We start from the raw sequence: 22,505 nt of genomic DNA on the forward strand, positions 1-22,505 counted from the left end.
GCTATTTTCCCAGTGACATGATTACATCTTATTAGATACCTTACAGTATTAGGTACTCTCCTTAGACTCAGCACTTGGATCAACAACCACATTAAACTGTTTCTCAGCTGCCTTTTTGAAATTTATTTTTAGCCCTTTTAGTTAGAGGAAAAGCTTGGAAGGAGAGGGTACAGATTAACTAATTGACCTGTAATCTCAGAAGAGAAAGAAAATGTCAATCTAATAGCCCAAATCTGAGTTGATGTCACATCTTGAGGCCCAAGTATTTTTGCAAGTGCCTTGGACAGGCAGCACTGCTTACCTTGTGGAGGATATTCGGAGGGCAGAGCTCCCCAGGTGGGCTGGTACAGCTTCAGTTTCCAGTACATGAGTTTAATTTTTTAATGGAATCCCAAAACGCTTGTTAGCACAGATGCGATTGCTCAGTTCCATCCACCCACACCGAATATGCAGCAACTGCCAAGGCTACACACAGTACTTCTGTTTTAAAAAAAAATTCTCCAGCTAAAAATAAATCACAAAACTCTCAACCTCATTTGTCAGCAACCGATACGCTGTTCAAACCATCGTCCACAGTATTTTCTTCTCTTGAACAAAGAAGGGGATTCCTTTTTAAAATATTTACTTCATTTGACTAAAATACCCTTGTGATCTTGCCTCCTTTGAAATACATTTGTCTTAGAAAACCAACAAGTGTTGCCTTTCCTCCAAGAAAAGCCGAGCTTTAGCGTGAATACTTGCCCAAAAATTGCATGCCGTGTTGTGAACTTCAGAACCAGGGAAAACTCCAAAGGTGGAAAGCCCCTGACACCCAGCTGAGCCCTGGCTGAGGGAGGTTTAGTTGTCCTGCTCCTCCTCAGCCCTCTGGGCTGATTTCCTTTGTGGGGGGGGCAATGGGAATGTGAAGTCAGAGGAACAAATCCATGGCACTAAACTTAGCTCCGGCTGCGGAACCGCTTCCCGTTGGTGAAAGCCAGACACTTGTCATTGGCTCCAGCGAGCAGACAAGGGGCTCCATTCACCAGCACCAGCCCAGCAGCTGCTCAGGGACCAGGGTAACACGAGCCCCAGCCTCTCCAGAGGGAGAATTCCAAGCCCAGCCTCTCCAGAGGGTGAATTCCGAGCTCAGCGCTGCCACGGCTTTGTAGTTTCAGGCTGTGTCACCACGTTTGCTTTTCCAAATCCAACTGCAGTGTTTGGCCCCCACGTATCTGAATTCAGTATTAAGTGAAGAATGTACTCACTGAAATAATGTCTTTGGAAAAATCCTTCCTGGGTTATGGCAGAATTAATATTGCTTTGAAGGAAAAGAAGCCACTGTAAGACTGAGCAAGTTCAGTACTACTAAAAGTACTTCAAACTACAAAAAGTTTGACTTGCTGATGTAGAAATGAAATCAGTTCCATTACAAAGAAAGATACTAAGACTGAGCAAGTTCAGTACTCCTAAAAGTACTTCAAACTACAAAGTCTGACTTGCTGATGTAGAAATGAAATCAGTTCCATTACAAAGAAAGATAACAGCAAGTAAATAGACAAAACTGTAAATAAGTTAAGTGGAGCTGGGTTGAAAATGTTGATATAATTTAGTATGTTTGTAATGGATATTATTCAATAGGTCAGATATTTAAAGACAGAATAACAGAAGAAACAATATTTTTTTTAATTACTTCAAGACAGGTATGTATTAAATGTATTAAACTTGATGGAATTTTATGCATTAAGTGTTTTATTTTATCTGCTTCTAAAGATGCTTTACAAGTTGTGGATTATCTTTTAGGGAGTACAGCACTGTTTGACTGTTAACATCAAAACTATAGAATATTTAAAGAAAGTATGATAGGAAAAACAAGTCCTGCCCCTCATTTTTAGCAGAACACTTAAGAATGTCAAAAGCAAGACAGCCAGCTGACAACTAAAATTCTTTAGGCACACGACAACCACTGTCCTGGGTCACTTACAGCCCAGCATCCTGCCTGGCAAAGGGTAATCATATTATTCCAGAATACTTTCTAAGCCTCCAACGTGTTGTACTCAAGGTGTTTCTGAGCCAGAGCTTGTGTTGTTGCAGTTAAACTTCCTGACAGGCCCTATTTTGTCCAGTTGCTGTCTGAAGTATTGCAAACTAACCTCACACATAAACAAAAGCCTGCTGCCACAGTAGCAAGAGCTCACAGCACCTTGATGAACAAAGGACAGGCTCTGACTGTTCAGGACATTTCCTAATTTCATTTGATGATCCTCAGTCTCTACAAGGCAAATCCCAAATGATCAGTACCTGTAGGTGCTTTCTCTGCTACTCATGATTTTTATAAGCCCTTATCTCATTCTACCTCAGCCACCTCTCCTCCAGGCTACAGAGAGCCTATGATTCTAAATGTTTGTCATGATATGTCTTATTACAGCTCAGAAATGGATTCCTGCTGTTACAGGGGCAGCTCAGGACCTAATACCTCACATGCAAAGGCAGAACCATCTTCCTCCATGTCCCACCTTCTACATGATCAAAATAAATCCTGTTCTGCTGCTTCAGCCTCCTGCAAGCAAGTTTAGCACTTGCCATTTGCTTTCTTCTTCACAACATTTGTCATAGCTTCTATCAATTAAAAAAATCCCAACAAACAGTTGAATTTAAGGAAAGTTAGAAAGCTGAGTAAAAGACTTTATTCCTGTCTGAGAGTTTCTTCATTTCTAGACCCTATTCAGTAAAAAAATTGAGGTCTTCCAACAAGTTATGTATTACAAACAGTGGTTAGTAGTGTATGGTCTGATTAAGTCAACAGATATTACTAACCTAAAGTGAGGAGCACTTTAAGAAAAAAGATAAAAATTGCCTTGCAAAGGAAACTAGAAGACTGCTGAACTAGGAGACTAGTTAAAGAAAGCATCATTTGCTCTAGGGAGCAATAACCCAAGAGGAGGAAAATTTGACTGTCCCTGGATGCAAACAGAGCAAAGCTATCTTGCAGATGATGTTTTTTCTACTAATTTGTTTTCAGAGCAGTAAAGAAAAGCAAACAAAGTACAACAGTGTGGAAATGAGTGACTTAATTCCCCAGACACATTAGGCCACATCTTTTGCCTAGGTTCATTATTGCCATTTCAAAAAGCAAAAATTGCATGGAAAATGCTTAGACTAACCTTCAATTTGGCTAGCAAGGACAGAATCTGGTCTACAGACAAACATCATAAGGGACGTAGTTACAATTTCAGTTGTATCTAACAATTTGTCAAAAGACAAATCCCCAAAAGAGCTGAGATCTGCTGCCAATTTGCAATGCCAACCTGAATACTAATGGTTTGTTTTTCCATACACTGCCAACATCCCTTCCTGGTGCTGGGGAAATATGAAAGAGGAAAACAGTTGTTTGGAATTATCTAGGATTGTAACGGGCTGTGAGACAATACTTATTAAATGAAATCCAATTTTGTTGATTTTGCACCAAAACAACACTTGCTACTCACCTGGAATAAGAAGAGGCAGACAGGGTAAGGTATATTAAGAGTAAGGCTTTTCAATAATGGATTATGAACTGTAATTTAACCACATGCAAAGATGAACACTGGTGGGGAAGGCACCAATGCTGCCTTACCCCCTCAAAATGCAGGTATTCCAAACCCAAAACCTAAATAAGTGTTCTTTTGGAGCAGTCAGTGATGAGGTTCAATAGAATGCTACTCCCCTGATTTTACCCAAATCTATTCCTCTTCTGTTCTGGTTTTCATCCACTCTTTGGAGGTTTTTGAATAGAAATGCAAAATGACAAGTATCTGCTGTGTGCTAAAACAGATCCAGCAGCTAGAAAAAGCAAAAAACATTATTTCATTTCTGTCACTTGCTTGCCACACAATGACTTGACTAATTTTTCCTGTTCAGAGAATAAAACAACAACTTAGTGTTGACACACTGAGGGAACAGGAGCCACTGGTGGTTATTTAAGGAGCTTTCCTCCCACTCAATACCAGCATAGCTGTCTGAGGCATCTCCCCTGCTGCCAGGACGGGTGGTATGACTGGGATGCTCACAGGATTGGTCATGGTATTGTCAGCTACTTTTAACTGGGGCCACTCAGCCTCTGCTACAGCTCCTGCCTTTGGGTGCCACCTCCCCCAGTGCTCAATTTAGTGTATTTACTATATATATTCTGAGGAGGAAGGAAGAGGGAAAGGGCTGGAAATTCCCAGTGGGAGGTGTAACATTGTGGCTCGCTCAGCAGTTGGTTTCCTTTTGCTCTGGAAAGCACTGGTTAGTTCCTAAACTGCATCCATCCACAACAGCAGTTTGGGTGGATTTTACTGGGCATAGCAAGATGCTTTTCCACAGAGCCAGTAAAAGGCTCTGACAAAAGGACACTGCTACATTTGGTTTCATGGCAAGACTTCTGCCAGTTGTGCCATACAGCTGGCTGCAGGGAGCTGGAGCTATGTAAGAGTGCTTCATTTGGGAGCGTTGTTTTATGAAATGTCCACTTTGAACTGAAATTGAGACCAAAGTCTGGCTGTGCCAACTTACAGCATCCCCACATCTTCTGGTCTGAAAGGCCAAGGTCCCTTTCTCTTGCTCAACTGAGATATTTTCCTTTTTCTAATTCGACAGAGTTCCACCTCATTCCTTCTTCCTCCCACTCCAGAGAAAAACATTCCCAGTTGTTGCTGGCCTGTATTGGCTGTCAGACAGCTGACTGCTTGGATTACACAGGGCTGTATTGTATCCCTGCAAGACCCAGCCACACAAAGTGCTTCCTTTGGGATCAGGGCTCACTACTGGGCTCTACCAGCACACCAGGTGCTGTCTTGAAGTTGGAAATCCCAAGACAACAGGCAGTCCTCCATATGCTCCTCTCAAAACATTCCCTCTTGAGCCTCTCAAAGTACAAACCTATTCCAAATCAGCTACTCAAGCTACCAAAAGTCATGGTGAACTTGTACTCACTCTTACTCAGCCTCTTACAGCAAAGGGATCCTGTCTTCATCTTTTGTCCAGGTTCTGGAAATTAAAGCCACTCCAAAGCTTTTGGCAGCTTGGGAGACCTTTCAGTTTCATTTCTACTATTAACAGCAGTTTCCTATGGCAATCCTGTATTTTGAAGGTATTTCAATGACCATAGCTCTCCCCAGTACAGCAGTTAGAAAGCAGAACATTTACCATCCCATGCCAGCCAAGGGCTTTTCCCTACCCCATCCTTATGGACACCCCTTATTTTACTACAAGCCAGTCAGTCACTGCCAGCTTCTGCCACTAAACCTGCTTTCAGGCAGTTCTCTTTTGGAACTCCAAGCTGCTGTGACTGTTACTTAACTTGCAAATTTCTTTGGAAAAAGTACCCTTGAGGCAAACTCAAAGACATGCCTCAGCCCAGGAACTGCTCCTTGGCAAGCCATGGAGCATCCAGAGGCAGATCCAGTTAACTCCTGACTGCAAGCTGCTGTGCTTGAGGTTTAAAATGGGTTTTCAGCTTAGAAGGACTTTATAGAATCAGGAGCTAATTAATATTTGAAAGTTATTTGAAGGGTCTTTAGAATTAATGGCATGTTTCCTGTTCATCTACATCACTGCCAGAAAATGTCTTCTCACTATTTTCAAGCTACTTTAAGCACTTGAAAGTCAATATAACAGAGCTGCTGCTGCTTAGAAGTAACCTGGATAGGTTATAGAGCTGAGCAAGTGCCAAAACTGTCAAAAACAGCAAGGTAAGGAAATATGGACTTATTATTGCTTTGAGAGCTAAGTCTCTAAGTCTAAAATAAACAACACATGCACAACCATGTTAAAGCCAACCATGTTTTTTTAAAGCCTGTACGATCAGTCTCTGAAAAACTGACCCAAGAGCTGAAAATTGGAAGCACCCAGCACACTAAGTTCCTCCAGCAAGGATGCTGAAGTTCCAGCACGATGCATCAGCAGAGGTTGTGGGACCAACACCCCTTAAAGTCATGCTTTCATCATGAATAGTGCCCCAAAAAGGGAAAGCCTCTGAACAGCACCCAAATCAATGACTGATATACAAAAAATTAGAGCCTGGAGAACATCCAGCAGGGACCTGAACAGAGCAAGATTTTGAATTTTTTTTCCTCTAAAAAGATCAGTGACTTAAACATACAGAGTCACACCTTGTGCTGACGCCAGAGACTGAGTAATGGCAAACATCAAATAGTTGTGAGCAAATCCAGCAAGTGGAATCAGCCCTCAGAAGGACTGACTAATCTGAGATGGTGTGTCCCCTTCCCAGCAACGTCAAATGTGGCTGCTGAGTAGAACTTCCACATCTGAATTGGGTCTGATGAAAATGCAGTGAAAGATTGCCAGGGTAAGAACTTCACTGCTACAAAACTAGACTAACAGATTCATTGGCAGAACTAGACTCTTTGGGCACAAATATTGGTCTCTTTTGACAAGTTTCCATCCATTCAGCCTTATCATATTGCCATTCAGATGACCAGGATACCAGAAGGCAATATCCTGTAAAACTTTACTTCAAGATCAGGTACTTCCTAGATCAACTTGTAACTCCATCCTATCATAGGGAAAAAAAACCCAAACCAAACCAAACACAAAACAAAACAAAAAAAAAAACCAAAAAAAAACAACAAAAAAAAAAAAAAAAAAAAAACCACAAAAAAACCCCCACCAAAAAAAACAAACAAACAAAAAATCCCCAAACAAAAAATAAAAACCAAAACAACCAAAAAAAAAACCAAACTGCTCCTCTTATTTTGAAAATTCCTAGTCAATCTTTTAGAAATTATGTATTGTGAATACTGCAGGCAGATTATTTATAACAGACTTCATACAAGAGATACCTGCTGCAGAAGCAGGGTTGAAACTAAGTTACTCAAAACATAAGAAGTCTAACAATTCTATTTCTAAAGCAAGGGTAGGGCATCCTACAAAATGACAGGTAAAATGGAGTAACAGGGAAACTGACAGTCTTGGCTTTGTTTTTACTGCATGAAGGTGGCTGCTGTAATCTAAGACAAATACATAAAATACAGGTTTTTCCTTTTAAACTGATGAGGAAAAATAACCAGGTCTGGGTGTGGAGGGCTCAAACCAGTTTTTGTGGGAGCTTTGCCAATGTCATAAGAGCTGCAAGGGTGGTACCCTCCTCTCAAAGAAAAAATACAACTGGAAAAATCAGCCTGTGCAAAAACATGTGTAACTTGGGCAGGGGAAAAGAGGAAGGAGAACTTAGAGCACCCTGGTAGGGCACAAAAAAACCCTATGGCCTGCATAAGCATTCTTTATTTTTAGAGGGATGTGGCACTCACACAGGCTCAGAACTCCTCTCCTATGAAGACATTAGCATTACCCTGACAACCTGAACTGGGATATGGAGCCCTTCCAACCATCACTAGACAATCATGAAAATAAACACCTCCACCAACTCCTAACCCTAATTAAGATTCATAAACTGAACCTTCTGCAGCTGTTGAGATTCATCTCCTGGTTCTGTCTGGAGCTTTGGGGTGGGGATCATGGTGCAGACACATGTGCTAGCTGTGCAGCTGTCTCTGGAAGCACGCTCCAAGGACCAGGCATTCCTCCTCGCAATGAGGTGTGCAGGCACATTTTTTTCAGATTTAAAGTTGCATGAGGGCTACCATACAAAGTTGAGAGGGCTCACCTGTCACCCACCGATTTTCTTTTAGTCAAGAGGCAGTCAGGAAACAGCAGCATGAGTATTTAATCCCAAACTGTGAGGTTTTTCTAAATCGGGATCATTGCTTTCTAGATTTGTCACAAGAGGCAATGATGTTTTTCCATTGAGGATGTGAATTCTAGTAAGATTTATTTTTAAACCCTCTAGTAGCTAACCATCTCCCCTGCTCAGGTAACTAAACAGTAAGATGCACAATTTTTGCTGAAATGCTTTATTAGCAATTAAAAGATGGAAGAGCAAGAGGATGTATTAAATGCCAGACTTGTGCTGGGGCTGTACCTGCTTTGTGGGTGACTCCTCTCACTGCTGCTAACCATGCTCTACCCAGCAGTAAATGCCTACTCTCAGACACGTTAAATTCACAGCCTACACAACATTCTCAGTCAGGGCATGCTAATATTATGGCTTGATACTACACAGGATATTTTTGTAGCACTTGATATATCGAGTGTCTTGCAGTTTTGGTATTTTATTCTTTTGACAGCCCTACAGAGTAGTAGAATAAATTTGTGCTATGAAGGAGGTCTAAAGCAAAGCAAAAGTAATTTCCTAAATAAGTGGAAGCTATGGCAGAGGAGGACTCAAGTTGGTGTTGATCAGTGATCCTTCCTAAAGTGCAATACTCAGAGCTTTCACTGCAAAACCTTCACACTACCTAACTAATAAATAACACCTTCAATCAAAGTCATAAGACTCTGGAAACTGTCCCAACTACTAATGTTGTCTAAACAAAAACTCCTACTCTTACACAAATGAAGTAGGATTAAATAAATAGCTTTGAGTTCAAGCATCAAAAAGGGTAAAAAAACCTGCCATGGGGCAAAGCATAATAGAAAACCTCTACACTCAAACTTGGAAAAAAGAGCATGGGCCTGTGGAAAGGGTGTTGCATCCACAGTCCTGCTAGAGATGTGCTGCATAAACCACCTTGTGTGCTCATGCCTCATTTATCTGTGTGACAAAACAGTCTTCCTTTTATAAACTGACTACTCTGCCAGTGCAGAAAAAAAATTAAATAGTTAACTACTGTGGAAAATAGTTTTCCTAATTCAGGGATTTTTACTCATGCTAGTATCTTTATATATTTGTGTATATATATATTTAGAGAGAGAAAGAGAGATGGTACCTTCATAGGGAGAAACTCTTCTCCAGCTCCTGCACGTCTGTATTTCAGGTTCTAGAACTGACATCCTTTGTCAGCAAAGGCTGACAAGATCTGGGAACAAACTAGGAGCACACAGTCAGAGAGAAAGACATTGTGCATCACCGGTCTCATTTTCAGAATAGATATGCCTCCAAACAAGACACCAGCTGAGTAAGAATGCTAAACGCTTTGAGGAAAGGGAATTTTTCTTCCTACTTAGTCACCAGCACTAATTCAATTCTGCTTCCCCTTAAACCTCAAACACCCTCATTTCACACAGTATTGTCCATGGAATGACACTTGCTCCCAACACAGGGCCACTACCTAATTTCTAAAAGCACAAGAGCAATCCTTGGAGTTGCAACCTTCCCTTTGGTGTATGAGAACAGGAAATTCTATGTACTAAAGCCTACTTCTCTATTAACTGTGAACAGAGATGCTGTTTGCCTAATAGCTTTTATTAGGTTTTTAAAATTACAAGCCCACCTCCCTGCAGCTCAGGGGATAACTGTGTGATGAAGAGTATTTTTCTGTCAGAGGAAGAATAGATGGGAAGATGTAATAAACCAGATGCCAAGGCCTAAAATGCACCTAAGATCTCAACTTTGTAGCACTAGGAGAGTTTGTGGGAGAATAAAAGGGCATCTACAGCATACCAGAAGTCATGCCTTTGTTTTTGCATGACAGTATGCAAGACAGGAAGTCTGCCTTGGTTGCATTTTGAGCAGGTTTTCATATCTCCTTTATAGAAGTGTGGTTTAGGACTGATTAATGTGTGTCTTTTAGCATGGCCTTTCACTGGCTTGTATTAATACATGACTTTTAGAAAAACACAAATGCATCCCAATTTAGTGTAGCAACTCAGCAGTCAATGGCTAACACCATTGTTGTGTGAGATGATCTTATTTTTTGGTAATCACATGTCCTTAACACCAGGTTTGGTATCTCCTTGCAGAGATCCTGTTTGCCAGCCACCAGCACAAGTGCATGAATGCTTCCTGCAATTCCCTTTGCATTGCCCTACTGCTAGGCAGCCAAAGACATTACTCTACAGCTCTCTCCCTGTTTTAATTCACTGTAGCTTCAGTCTCCTTATGGATATCTGAGAGATAACACTGAGCAACGTGCAGTGCTTTGAGATTCCTTTTCAAGTCCAACAATTAACACAAACATTACCCTTCCCTTGGACCTATTACCATGCCACAAATGTTTTGAGATACAGGCTAGAGCCACAACAAACACATTTCTCCAAAGCCTACAGGACGAGACAAGAGTGTATGACTGAACATTTAATTTAGCCTGCAGACAGCTTTCCTGGGTTTGTTTGTGCCAAAATTAAGTTTAAACAGCTCCATAAACCAAGCAAGCGTAATTGTAATTTCACAGATGAGAAGTGCACAGAAGCAAGGAGAAGTGATTCTTCATTTGAGTGCTCAGATTACCTAGCAAAAGTATCAGATTTAATGTCCTTCCATGCACGAAAGCTGTCTGCATACTTGCACATAAACAAGTTGGGAAACTTCCCTTGCTGGCAGATGAAGTTAAGTTAGGATAAAGCCCAACAGAAACAAACAACTAAAAGGGAAACAGCCCAGCTCTTCATGGCAAAGGCAAAATAAACATGTATTGTTACATCTTAAAACAGCCACATCTGCCTTTTGCTCTGTGGATCCCGCCTGCTTTCATAATCCAACACTCACTCAAAACACCGCACTGCAACACAGCGATATTAAATAACACACCCCACTTTTCTTAGTGGAAAAAACCTTTTAGCAATGGATAAATGAAGGCATTGGAGCACCCTCTCGTGGCAGGCTGGAAACAGCACGAGCAGCCGCGATCAATCCTTTTACCTTGTTAGCTGAAAATGTAAAAGTTTACACCGAGTCCCCACCTGGGGCAGAGCAGGCACCGGGAGCCCAGCTGAGCTTTATTCCAGAGCCGGGCTGCACCTAGGAGCGTTTGGAGGCTTTGCCACCGAGCAGGAAATGAGAAACAAGGTGTTTTATGGAGCAGAAATGCTGCCATGGCACACAGAACACGTCCCTGTGCTTCTGCTGTCACAGTGCTTGTGTGTGCATGGAAAGAAAGACACGTGCCAAGTGTCTCGTCCAAATTTAGCTCAACCCTTTGACAACAAAGTAGATGGAAGCTATACAGGCATATTCAAAATATGAATTTGAATTTCTGCACAAGACTACAGCCAACCTCAGCTTTGACAGACATAAGCCCTGTGGTCTATTTCAACTTTTTTAAGCATATCTGTATTTCTAACTAAGTGCAAGAATTACCACACAATGAGCCTGATTTAGAGGACAGTGCCTTCTTTATGTACATTTTACCCCTAAAGAACTCAAATATTTTTATTTATGATGACCTAAAACTGAAAACATTTTCTAACAAAGCAGATATAACAAGGGTTCAACCTGCTGGACTTCTGTCTCTTAGGATAGCTATGGCAGGCCAAGCCACTCCAATCAGCATTTGGGCACCTACTGAGTTTGCAAATCAATCCCAAGGCATCTAATGCACCTCTGGAAGAAAAAAAAAAATAGGAAAAATGGGCTTGTTGTTCTTCTGTAGTTCATACCAGACTCAAATTTATTAAGATTAGTTAAAAAAAAAAAAAAAAAAATTAAAATTCTAGTTTCTTCTAACATGAAAAATCAGTTCCTTCCCCACATCTATATTGCAAACCTTATATCCACAGGGTTAAGATCCTGAACTTAAAAAAAGACTGAATATAACTTGAAACACTAGCACTACAAAACACTACCATTTTCCTATTTATTCTAAGGATCTTCTGTAGATAAAGCCTTTTTAATCTCATAAAGTACCTCTGCTTTCTCTATTTATTCCAACATAAACTTATGTAAACCCGATAAACATAACCCCAGACAATGTGCATACAATTGATGACTACTGAAAAAGTATTTTGCTGTGCTTCAGTGAGTAATTAGGCCAGAGCACAGGTTTCACAGTGGTATTGATCACACAAGCTCTGTTCATCCCTCCCCAAGCTCAGACATCTCCCTGCCTCAGAAAGAGATCCCAAAATCTCCCCAAACCCTACTCATCTTCTGAGACAGGAGAGGAGAGCACAGGAATCCTGTAGAGAGGTGGCTCTCACTATTTTATTTTTAATTTATATTTTACTGCCACAAATGATAAAGCTCATCAGGCCTACTTGATGCCATTGAAGTCAGTGAAAAGCAGGTTTGAAAACAGACCAGAATTGAGAGATAACTTCACAAAATGATCAAAGAAACCAATTTCAAAGCACCTGTTCAAGGTCTCACCTCCACCCCAACCTTTATGCCTTGATGAAGCTTCCACTGGGACAGCAACTTTACCAACACTACTTATTAAAAACAACAATATTTCAAAGAGCACACAAAGGACACCCACAGGCAATTCACAGTTCAAGTCGTAAAAACTTGCTATTTTAACTTCAGTATCTAGGAACTGAGCCTGAGAGTTGCCACTTTATTAGACTGAGATTTTTTATTTGTCAATTTATAGATGAAAAAACTTAATTTCCAAGAGAAAATGAACCACAAATCAGCTCTCAGACAATGGATGCTGTTTCCTTTTCACTTGTATTGAAGGGAACAGTGAACATAGAAAAAGCCTTATAACTCAAACTTGTATTTTAGAAAAAATTGCATTAAACACAAGCATGTTTAGGCAAACCAGCTCAGGCCTGTATAACCTTGAGTTCTGCTGCACCCAGTGACCTAACGGAAGAAGGAAGCCAGGTCACTATTCAAAATATCTTCAAGGTTATTCATATTTCTTACAGCGCATTTCCTTCTTCCTAGGTGACCCAATTTGTACCAATTTTTAAAAGATTGGCATAAAAAGGCTTTTTTACTGCTCAACAGCCACTACACTTTCATTAATTGGCCAGTTTTGACGGATTGCTGGGTGGGAAATAACACTTTAAAATTTCTTTTTTTTAAAACACCTTAAGGCTAATCTAAATAATCTTTCCAGTTTCCTTCTATTATTAAGCAATTTTCAGAAATACCATTACAGCTGTACCTTAGCTCTATTTCTGGTCTTGGCTTTCCTAAGCAGCAGCCCAAAATTGATATTCTCATCAGCCGTGCAGCCTCCCACGGGTTTTTGAATAGCAGCAGTAAAACTGAACAGTCTTGTTAACTCTGTGACACTGCTGGTTAGCAAAACCAACTCTGAGCAGCAAAGGCCTGGAAATAATCTTGAGAAATGGAGCTGACCTTGCAGCATAAGGAAGGCCTCATTATATTAATTTACACTCCACCTTGGGTTTGAAGGGCTATCTTCACAATCCAGGGGCTATGAAATCAGAATGTATAAATATTTTGGGGGTTTGTCTAGAAAACAGATCTGCGCTCTGTAAACACCTTTTAGATCTCTGATGTTTAGGGCTAATGTAGGAGGTAATACCAATCTACTTGGATATGGTAGCATTTAAACAAGCTCCTAGCCCAGGCCATGTTGGAGTGCACACAGATTTGTCTCTTCACTTTGCAGTTCCTGTAGGTTTTGGTGTGTTTGCTGAGGAGCACCACTCTCTGCAGCTAACTTTTTGAAAAAAAATTAGTCTAACTGAAAACATAATCTGAAGAACAGGAACACTTCATAATCTATGCCACATGCTCCAAAATGTATAATATTCATAAAATTTAGCCAATATTCACACAATTTCTTTCAACCAGAAGCAAGCCTGAAACCTGTTTCAAAACTAGCCACCGTGCTGATCTTAACTGAGATGACAACAAATAGGAATAGCCAAGACATGCCTGATGCTTTGTTCTTGGGATTACCATTAGAGAAACAAAGGAGAAATGGACATGGAAGTGCACAGGGTCACAAACCCAGAATGTTCTCATCCTCTTATCCTATAATTCAATTGCTAATTTGACCCAAAAGCAGCAAGAGATGGTTCCTATGCCTTTGCCATATAACAAGAAGAAGCTACTTCCATTCCACTTCAAAAGTAAATAATAAAATCAAAAAAACACCAAACCAGGAAAGAGACCAAGATCCAACCCAGTAGCATTATAAATTAAAGGATGAGGCATGCTGTCCTATAGAAAAATGAGTGTTCCTTCATTTAAGAGCTACTTTTCTTACCTAACTGTAGTCCCAATTCTTGCATCACTACTGTCACAGAAAACTAATGTAAGTGATTAATTAATTAATTAATCAAATTAATGTAAGTGAAGCTCCAAATTTATTAATACAGGTAGTTATTTTTAATTGAAGTACCTTAGTAAGATTAAGATTCTGAGGTTAATGTTTGGCTATAAAAGAAGAGGAGGAGAATTTCTTGAAAAATAAGTAAAGAAGTATGTTTAACAGACCTCTAAATTTTCTGCTTAATTAGCTGGTACTGAAAGCCACCTATTAAAAAGTTAATTTACACCCAGCTGCAGACAGGCAAGCGTACTGGGAGATGCTCATGTCTCTATAGAGAGCCCACAAAGCACAGGCAACTTCCTAAGCAGATATGGGTAATAGAACTAAGCTTTGTTGTTGTGGTTTGCAGCGTTACCAACAGGAAGCCTCAATGGTTTTCTAAGTGTCACTTATTCCAGAGAGAACAATCTCTATGGGTAATACCAAGATCAGCCTTTAAAATAAAGTATTTCATAACCACAAAGCCAGAGAAATGTGAAGGATGATGCAGTAACGGTGAGAAAACCGTGACCTCAGACCCAGCAAGTCAATGCTCCTGCACCTCAGCACAAGTTTTTTTTCTGCTGTGTGGAGGGAAGGAGGCTGCTAGTGGCCCAAAGAATCAAGAGAAGTATTTCTTTACCAGTAAATACTGTGCTGAAGGCTGTTAAGAAGGAAACTCCACGCCTACACTGCAGATTCACCTGCAAAGCCAGTCCTGGGGCTATTTGCACTGCAAGCCTCGTGTCACCTGTAATTACAGACTGCTGGACCACTGCTAACGGCTCGGGGATTTGGGAGATCAGGCTGGAAACAGGATGCACCTGAGGCTTTGGTCTGTGGTCATCCATCCATCCCGGGATTTCTGAAACCAGGTGAAAACGAGCTCTGCAAGCCACCACACAAAAGCCAGCTGTATTACTTTTAACAACTTCCCCTCGCATCCCTACTGGAGTGAGTACAAAGTGCTGGTTCTTGTTCTGTATTAGTTGGATTTTGATAGTTTCTTATGACTGTAAATTAGTCAGCTGTCAGCAGTACTTAGAAGGCAGTTTACGGATAGTAAGTATCCTGGAAACATTAAGTTGTGACAACTAAGAGAAATGAGCTAGAATAAATCATGCTAACGATCGTCTGGCTTTAACTACAAAACAAAGACCTGCAAAGTACAGCTTGACTTGGGCAAGGACTGGCCTGCTTTAGGAACAAACAAACATGATATATGCTGAAGTGGGTCACAGAGCAGGTCACTCCTCCTGAACACCACAGAAAACATGGTTTCAGGCTTACTGTCCCAGAATCTGTAATAAGTACCAGCCATAAAATACTCCTGAAGCCAGCCCTGCTAGAGCATCTCCAGGAGATAGTCCAACTCTCCCCACTCTAATTATGTGAGCTGATGATCCCACTAGATTAAAAAAGGATGGTTTAAGACATTTGTAACAATTTGCTTGTGTGTCCCTGTTCATTTCCCACTGATTTGTTCACTTGGCCATGTCCTTAATTCCAAAAAAAATCCCACAATTTTTTTTTTTTTTTTGTAAAACATTGCACTTGCAAGCAATAGCAAGTTTGTGAAATATTGCTAGAACAACTTGTACCACACCATCTGCTACATGGGGAGAACTGAGAAGTTAGAGATATGTCTGGGCTTTGAAATTTGATTTTTAAGTTGGTTCTGAGTAAAAACCTTTAGAGGTAACTTCATTTCAGTCCTACCTTCTTCAGACTGTGTTCTCTGTCTATGTGAAAAGAATTAGATCAGTAGTCAGTATTAGATTGTCCTTTCCATTGAGTTGGTAGCCTCCTCTCTTTTGCAAAATTCATTATGCAAAAATCCCAGCTTAACACAAGGTATAAAAATCAATATTTAATGCAGTGGATCTGCAGGAATAATTTAGATATCATGGAGAAGGATGCAATAGAGAATATGCCTATAAATTCACGTTCTACAAGGGATGTTCCTCTAGACACTCAGCTGAACTGTCCTTTATTCCTCAAATAATTAGTTAAGAGTTATTTATATATTGTGGTCCCACAAGATTTCTGATTTACAGTACAAAAAGCCAGGCACTGAATACAGTGATTATGTTCCATCTGCACGGGGTATTTACTGACAGGAAAGTCTGTGGGCAAGTAGCTCTGGCCTGAGCTTGCTGCATTTCACTGGGTTGAAGAATAAAGAACATTTTAGGCAGCCCACAAAGTGCAGTTGTTAAACTGACCCTATTTTCTCTCCTTCTTTCCATTTTCCTGCATCCAGCTTTTCAGTTTCAGAATTTCAAAGGGACACTGTTATTTATGCTTCTTCCTATTTTAGAATGTTTTATCATGTGTCATAGCACTCTGACTGCCTTAGGGGAGCTTTAATGATAATTTTATTTTTAAAAGTATAGGCTTATCTAGCCTGACCTTGATGCACATAATAAAAGGTTGCTAAACTCCTCCTCTAGAAAACAGAACAGGGAACAAATGTCCTGTGCCTGCTGGATCAAAAGCTCAAGTGTGGCAGAGCCTTCCACTACCCCAAAATATATCACCAAGGCAACTGTAGCAGTATTGCAAACAGGTATTGCAAAGGCTTCCCAGCCAGGATTTAAATAATCTGATTTTCCTGCAGTATGTGCTCTACAACACTCAGCAAGTCTTTTTGGAGATGAAAAGCATGCTAACACCATTCCAAAGAGTATCTTGGTACAGTAGGCTGTTATCAGTGCTCTTCTGAAAGAAAATTACAAGTGTCACTGTTCAAAGGTCAAAGCAGCTCAGTAGAGTCCATGTAGCTTGGAAGTTGTTGGTTGTTGCTGCTTGTTCCCCTTTCCTCAAACAAGTTTCTAAAAGGATAAGGAGATAACTGACTTCCCTCTTCACTCTCCCATTCCTTCTCTGGAAGGGAAATCTCATCCTGTAATGCAAGCACTTCTTGTCTTTGCTGGTTGTTGATCTGTAAGAACTTGGTTGTTAAGTACTGTTCACTGCAGCTCTTCCCTCTCGAGCTGTCCCTGTGGTACTCATGAATTCTGATGGAGTGCACGTGGGAACACCAGTGTTTGAACAATCCTCGTGTTCACACTCATCCTTTCTACTACACCAACAATAACCAACATGCTTACAATCCACAGCCTGCTTTTGTAAGTCACTGACAACATGCCAGGAATGCTCACAAAGGGGTGTTCAGAAGGGCTAATTGCAGAAGACTGCTAATTCCATTATTATCTTCTTGCATCCTGGAGAACTCCGCTCCATAACTAACGGAATCCCATGAGTGTATCAGCTTGCTTAGGACTTTTCTCTACTCAATGTCACACACAGCACTCAATACCACAGTGAGCTGAAAGCCCCAACAGTCTAGGTGTCTGTTCTCATGATGGAATAGTGGGGTGCCACAATGCAGATCCCTTGCTCTTTCCATAAAACAGAAAACCTCCTCAAATTCTTTGTTCCAAAAGTACATCCTGAAGTAGGTAGTATCTCTCCTGTAGAGCTTCTGCCACACAAACTGTAACCCAGCGAATAATCATGGGACAAATTGGCTCTACTCAAATCTCTTGATTTTCAAGGACATCTATAGTTCAAGTCAGCAGGCTGAAAATGTTTGTCTCAGATTTCCAGTAGCTTAGCGGAAAGGGTTTTATACTTCATCCATTTGACTCAAACTGCTCTTCAAAATCCTGTAGCAAAATGGGTCTGAGGCTGAAAACATTGTTTATTTCCACCCTTTTCATAAACAATCTAGAAGAAGCAACCCCTGAAAATGAACCTTGGCAGGAGTACTCTGCAAGGTTTGCTGCTGGCACAACGTGGTAGGAAAGCTGACAACACAAGCTAGGGATTTATAAACAGGTTGTCTTCTTCACATCCATGACTGCATCAAGGAAAGCCAAGGAAGGGAGATAATCCAGCCCTATCCTGGGACTGGCTGGTTTAGCCACTGGTCCAAGGGTGCTAACCCACAATCCTGTGCTTTTGCCATCACTTTCCATACACTGTGAATACATGTCCCAGAAACAGGATGAAAGGTCGAGTTCAGAAAGAAATTACTAGAAAAGCGGTATCTGGATCAAGTAATACCACCAGCAACCAGAGCATCTCAGCAGCAGAAGCATATGACTCACTTAAAGAAAACCTGGCTTGCTGCTGGCTAGGTAAAACAAGAGAGCAAGGTCATTAAATGAAAAATAAGAATACAAGTTGATGATAAAAAATTCCCTTGGACAAGGAGAGTCAGGATCACAGGAAACAGTTTCTCTGACAAAGGAAGTGAACTCCAGATTCAGGAACACTACATGCATTTTAGTTTTTGCCCAAGACAAGTATTCCAAAAGATACCCAACTTTACTAGCATTTGCTACAGATTATTAATATTGACTTGTCAACTCATACCTAGTAAAATGTGAATGGAATCAAGAAACAATTTAACACAGCTAAGGCATTCACCAAGATGGAAGAGGAGTTTGAAGCCTGCTCTGAACCACTCAAAACCTGGGTTGCCAAAAAGTCCCACCCCTTCCATATAATCTAACAGAATAAAAACCTGTTTCTTGTTTTTAAGACACACCTTCCTTTACAGTCTGGAAGGAAAATACTCCTAAGTAAAGACCCCAAGTAAAGCTACATCCATTCCCTTACCACTGAAGCAGATAACCTAAGCAACATAAATAGTAGAGAAATTATTTTGAAAGATACAATCACTCTTATCCCAGAGCAATGTTCTTTTTATGTGGCACTGAACAGTTTTATTCAGTGTGTTGGCCTTCCAGGCTCATTCTTGTTTCTCATTCTATGGAAGACAGAGCAGAAGGGCTGGCAGGGCACACAATTTGTCTTCTTGCTGTGCATGCATGCTTCAGAAAGCTTTTCCTCTCCATTTCCCTGCCACTACATGTAAATAATTCTCCCTACTGTCCACCTTTGAAATTTAGTAGGGTGTGGGGAGGAGCTAGAAGGAATTGTTCAAGATGCTGAACTAAATTACTACCAAAACATGCAGCAATAACACAAAGAAGTGCTTGAGTCAGTGTCAACTGTGTTATTGGGAAGTCACTACACATCCCCACATGCTGTAATGCACTTCCCACAAACGTCCTTTCTGTCCTTGCCTTGTAAGAGCAGGAACCAAAGAGTCATCCTGGTACCAAAGCATGAGAAGACAGCTTGACATCAGCAGGAGTGTACACAGCAGCCTCTACAGCATTCTTGCTCTGCTAGTAAAGACTTAGACACACCCCACTGAAAGAAGTGGGGTATGTGCATAACTTCTGAGATGTCCTTAACACTGTGAGTGTGCAGTCTGTGATAGCAATGTTTTAGCCAAAGTGCCTTTTAACATACAAAAATACAAAGAGTAAAACGTGAAGTTGCAATAAAATAACAACTCTTAGTTTAACTGTGGGTCAGGCACTCAGAAAGCATGTTCTGTTTTGGTTTTAAAACTGAAACTGCTCCCTGAACTCAAAAGCTGTGATAACACTGAGATTTTTAAGAACCAGATTTAGTGCTGTGCTCTTGTTTTGATAGATACTTACATGTCAGCAATCACAGAAGATGATATTTACTTTTAGACTGCTGGTTGCAAGTTCCTTAATCTTTTTGCCTGAGCTCATTCTATTGAGCAAAAGAAAATGTGTATTGTCAGAAGCAGCCTTGCGTTATAAACACTGACAACTCTCTCTCCACTTAAAGCCAAGCCAGCCAAGCTCTCCAGAGCTGATTCAGGTCTTTAAGATCTGAGATGCGTCCGCACATCTACTCTCAACATGCTTGTCAAGGCAGACAGGTTTCAGTTGATCTTATGTTCCAAAACTTGGCAACATAAAGCACAAATAAGTATATATATATTAAAAAAAAAAGAAACATTGTTACAAAGGAGATTTAAAGGTGTGTGGGTCCTTCTAGAGACGTGTACATGAAACATTTCCAGTCTTGGTTTATAGCAATAAGAATAGAAGTAGACAGGCAAAAACTTCAACCTAGAATCAGATGGCAGCTATAATACCCCAGTCAAAACGAAACTGTTCGCTCTGCCAGGACCGAGACAGTCCCACAGATATACAACGGCAAGTCACAAACGCCTCGGCAAACAGTCGGACAAGGCACATGTTACCTTCACCTTTGTAAACAGAACCAGAGCTCGGAATCGCCGCGGTGACAGCCACCGAACCCCGCAGGTCCCGATCCCCGGCGGTGCCACCTCGCTCCCGCTGTGGCTGGCGGGCAGTCCCGATCCCCAACTCCAGCGGGTGTGGGGGGGAAGCTCCTCCGAAGGCGAGCATCCCTCGGGACGTGGGGGCCGGAACAAGCATCCCCCGGGACGTGGCGGCCCCGCTCCCCTCGCCTGCCTCTCCCCTCCCCCAGTAAACCCACCACAACAAAAGAGGGAGGGGAGGAAGGCCGATCGCGCCCCTTTCCCCCTCGCCCCGGCCGCTCACCGTGCTGGGTGAAGACATTGAATCCTCCCTCTGCGGAGCGCCCGGCCGCCTCCCGCCGGCGGCTCGCCGGCCTGGCCGCGCTGCTCCCCCGCAGACCCCGCGGCTGCTGCTGCTGCTGCGGCGGCGGCGGCTGCTGCTGGAGCCCCGCGCCCGGCTCCCCGACGCGGCCCACCTGCTGCCCCATGGCGGGCCGCGCTCACATCCCGCCGCTCCCGCCGCTCCCGGCCCGGCAGGCGCGTCCCGGTCCTTCCGCGGCCGGTCCCGGCGGCTCCCGCGGAGCTCCGGGCTAGGGCTCACGGGCTCGCCCCCGCAGCCCCCGCCGCCATCTTAAACCACAGAGCGCCGGCGGAGCGGGGACGGAGCGGCTCCCGCAGCCGCCTCCGGTCCGCCCAGGGAGGGGAGGGAGCGAGGGAGGAAAGGAGGGAGGGAGGAAGGGAAGCTGGGATCGAGGGAGGGCGGCTGCCCCCCCCCCGCCCCCAGCCCAGACCGCCCTCCCGCGGCACGCAGAATCCCACGATTGTTTGGGTTGGAAGGCACCTCTATGGATCACCCAGGCCCAAGACAGGGTCACCTGGAGCAGGTGACAGGAACGCGTCCAGGAGGGTTTTGAATTTCTCCAGGGAGGGAGACTCCACCCCCTCCCTGGGTAGCCTGTTCTACTTCTGCCACCCTCAATGTAAAGGAGTTCTTACTCATGCTGAGGTGGAATTACTTGTGATTTAGTTTATGGCCATTGCTCCTTCTTCTGTCTCTGGGCACCACTGAAGAGTTTGGCACCATCTTCTTGGCACTGCCACAGGCAGGCACATCAGTGGGGACGGGCACACGAGGGAATGCACCTGGACATGGGCTGAGGGGCAAGAGCCACTCGGGTGACTTGCCAGATCACGCCCCAGGAGAGGCCTCCCATCCTGGCCGTGAGCAGCAGCCCAGGAGAATCACCGAATCTCCTGAGATGGAAGGGACCCATCAGGTCCATCTCTTGGCCCTGCACAGGACAGCCCCAAGAACCAAACCTGAGACTGTCATCCAGAATACTTCTTGAACTTTGTCTAGCAATGGCCGTGGCCTCAAGGCTGCCCCAGCCCGAGCACCACTGTCCCTTTAGGCTACAGCCAGGCTGGTTTGCCTACAAACCTGAGCAGCATGAGGGTAAAGCCAGGGCAGTGTGCCCAGCTGTGGAAGGGAGCAGCAGTGGGCTTGTCCTAAGCTGTGCACAACGAGATTGTAGCCAGGTGAGGGTCGGCCTCTTCTCCCCATCAACAAAGGACAGGGCAAGAAGACACAACCTTGAAGCTATGCCAGGGGAAGGTCAGGTTGGACATTCATTAGGACGGATTTCTTCACAGAAGGCATGATCAGATTTTGGAATAGACTGGCCAAGGAGGTGGTGGAGTCACTGTCAGGAGGTGTTTATGGAAAGACTGGATGTGGCACTCACCACTCACTGGTTGACACGGTGGTGTCAGGTCACAGGTTGAACTCGATGAGCTCAGGGTCTTTTCCCACATAATTGATTCTGTGATCTCCGTGGGTTACCAGGCTCTGGGTTGATTCCTTGCGCTCCCACCAGGACTTGTTGTCCTGGCCAAGGGCATGGAGAAGGAGGAAAGCATTGCTGTGTGAATAACATCCAGAGTGGTTGGCAGCAGCTTCTTGTTGTTGGGTGGTTGAACATACACTCAATTCTGTAACTAATTAGTAAACCAATTTGTTTCACCTTCTGTAATATTAGCATAAGGTGCTCCAATCAAAGCAGAAGGCAGGAGCAGGAGGTTTTGTCCTGAAAGTTAATGGTGCTCATCACAGTTTAAAGGAGCTGGGCAGTTGGAAGTATTTCTCTCTCCATGCTAGCAACTATTTCAGTAATGTCTTGGTAATGTTGCTTCATCCTGGATGAGCTGCAGTGCTGCTCCCCTCAGATGCCCTTACCACTGAGAACTGATGTGACAGTGACAAATTGGCTTGGTAACACGCAGAGCCAACCAGTTTCCAACCTCTGTGTCGCTGTCCTGTGGTGGGAAGGTGAGGCGACATTTCTCTCAGAGCTTTGTGAAAGCCAGCTTTCAGTGACAGGAATATAAGCTCATGTTCTACCTTCCCAGGA

The 22,505-nt window shown here is 42.8% G+C and overlaps 1 protein-coding gene across 2 annotated transcripts in view; it reads right to left on the minus strand.

Annotated features, from left to right (window-relative positions):
• ABL2 (ABL proto-oncogene 2, non-receptor tyrosine kinase) overlaps window positions 1-20,776 on the minus strand; it is a 45,366-nt gene extending 24,590 nt beyond the window's left edge. The window contains exon 1 of one of the 2 annotated variants that reach the window (XM_041479042.1): window positions 20,399-20,776. In XM_041479042.1, coding sequence (XP_041334976.1) covers window positions 20,399-20,582 — 184 coding nt within the window. In that variant the 5' untranslated portion in view covers window positions 20,583-20,776. Of the gene's footprint in view, window positions 1-301; window positions 500-20,398 lie in introns of those variants that run through there. The other variant, XM_041479043.1, reaches the window with a different exon arrangement.
• Window positions 20,777-22,505: the final 1,729 nt, after the last annotated feature.

The sequence above is a fragment of the Pyrgilauda ruficollis genome, unplaced genomic scaffold, assembly GCF_017590135.1.
Source record: "Pyrgilauda ruficollis isolate IOZ18807 unplaced genomic scaffold, ASM1759013v1 scaffold47, whole genome shotgun sequence".
In the NCBI taxonomy this organism is placed as follows: domain Eukaryota; kingdom Metazoa; phylum Chordata; class Aves; order Passeriformes; family Passeridae; genus Pyrgilauda; species Pyrgilauda ruficollis.